The sequence below is a fragment of the Penaeus monodon genome, chromosome 22 (assembly GCF_015228065.2).
Source record: "Penaeus monodon isolate SGIC_2016 chromosome 22, NSTDA_Pmon_1, whole genome shotgun sequence".
In the NCBI taxonomy this organism is placed as follows: domain Eukaryota; kingdom Metazoa; phylum Arthropoda; class Malacostraca; order Decapoda; family Penaeidae; genus Penaeus; species Penaeus monodon.
The window spans coordinates 38092214-38093409 of NC_051407.1; the positions used below are offsets into that span (position 1 = coordinate 38092214).

At 32.2% G+C, this 1196-nt stretch overlaps 1 protein-coding gene across 1 annotated transcript in view; it reads left to right on the forward strand.

Moving 5' to 3' along the window:
- Positions 1–1196, forward strand: part of LOC119587119 (nuclear distribution protein nudE homolog 1-like) — a gene marked incomplete in the record, with an annotated part of 132241 nt that overhangs the window by 119904 nt on the left and 11141 nt on the right. The window contains 1 exon segment of the mRNA XM_037935871.1: positions 309–521. Coding sequence (XP_037791799.1) covers positions 309–521 — 213 coding nt within the window.

Sequence of the window (1196 nt, forward strand, 5' to 3'; positions counted from 1 at the left end):
GTAAAGTAAGGGGATAAGGGTAATGGTAAAGAAGGAGATAATGAACATTACTTGCAGGGGAATAAATCTAGATTATAAAGGATATTGATAAGGGCTTTATAAGGCCAAGAGTTCATTCACTACATGATATGATATAACTTCTCTATTAGTACTATATACATCATAATTGGGCTTTGCATAGAATTCATGAGTCTTTGTTCAAGTAATTGTTGCTGTTCCATAAAACAACATATTCATGGTCTTAATACAAACTAAAATGTGTACTCTAAATCCTTACATAGAATGATAAAGCTGTCGTTTTCCGACAGATCTTCGGCAGGAGCTGAGTGTAAAGAACAAGGACGACGAAGAGCCAGATAATGACAGGGCTCTGCAACACCAGCAGAATAATCACCTGCACCTGCAACCTCCTCCCAAGTTACAGCCTCCCTCTCAGACAGTTTCCGATGAAAATGTTGATTCCAATAAACTTGTTTCCAGCACACAGCTCACAGATTCTGTTCCAAGCACACCTGTAAAAAGTAAGCAGCCAGATACCATTGATTTGGCTTTGATGATTAATTCAGTAGTAGAGCTGACTAATAGGTAGGCTAATAAATGCATGCTAAGTTGTTGAATTTCTATTTTTGAAAAAAACATATTTCCTTGACAAGACAAACTTATCGTTTGTACTTGATTATATTTTTTCTTTCTTTTTTTCTCTTTGGTAAGGTAGATTTTTATATGAAAAAGTTGTATTTATCTAATGAGCAGAAAAACAATAACATCATTTTAGGAAAAAGTAAACACTTGTAAGACATGTAATACAATAAGATTTAGATGGACGTAGAATAAGAGAATAAGATGTAGTCTATTTTTGACTTAAAAATCAGTTTAATTCAAAAACTGATTATGTTCTTTATTTCTTATAGGGAGATTACAAAATTCAGTCAAGAAAGTAAAAGAGTTAGCTACTTCATCATTGTTTATAAAGAGAGTAAGGCAATCATTACTGATACTTCTGCAGCCAGTGCATTTCCTTTTAAACAGTTCTTTCTTTGTGCATGCAATGTTTGTTTTTAAAATCAGTGATAAACATGCATTATTGTATTCACTAGTGGTAGGCTTCAATAAGGATATAAATTGATCTTTTACAAATTCAGAAGACTGAATGAATATTTAATTCTGATAATTTTTTTTTATGTTGTAATGAGAAA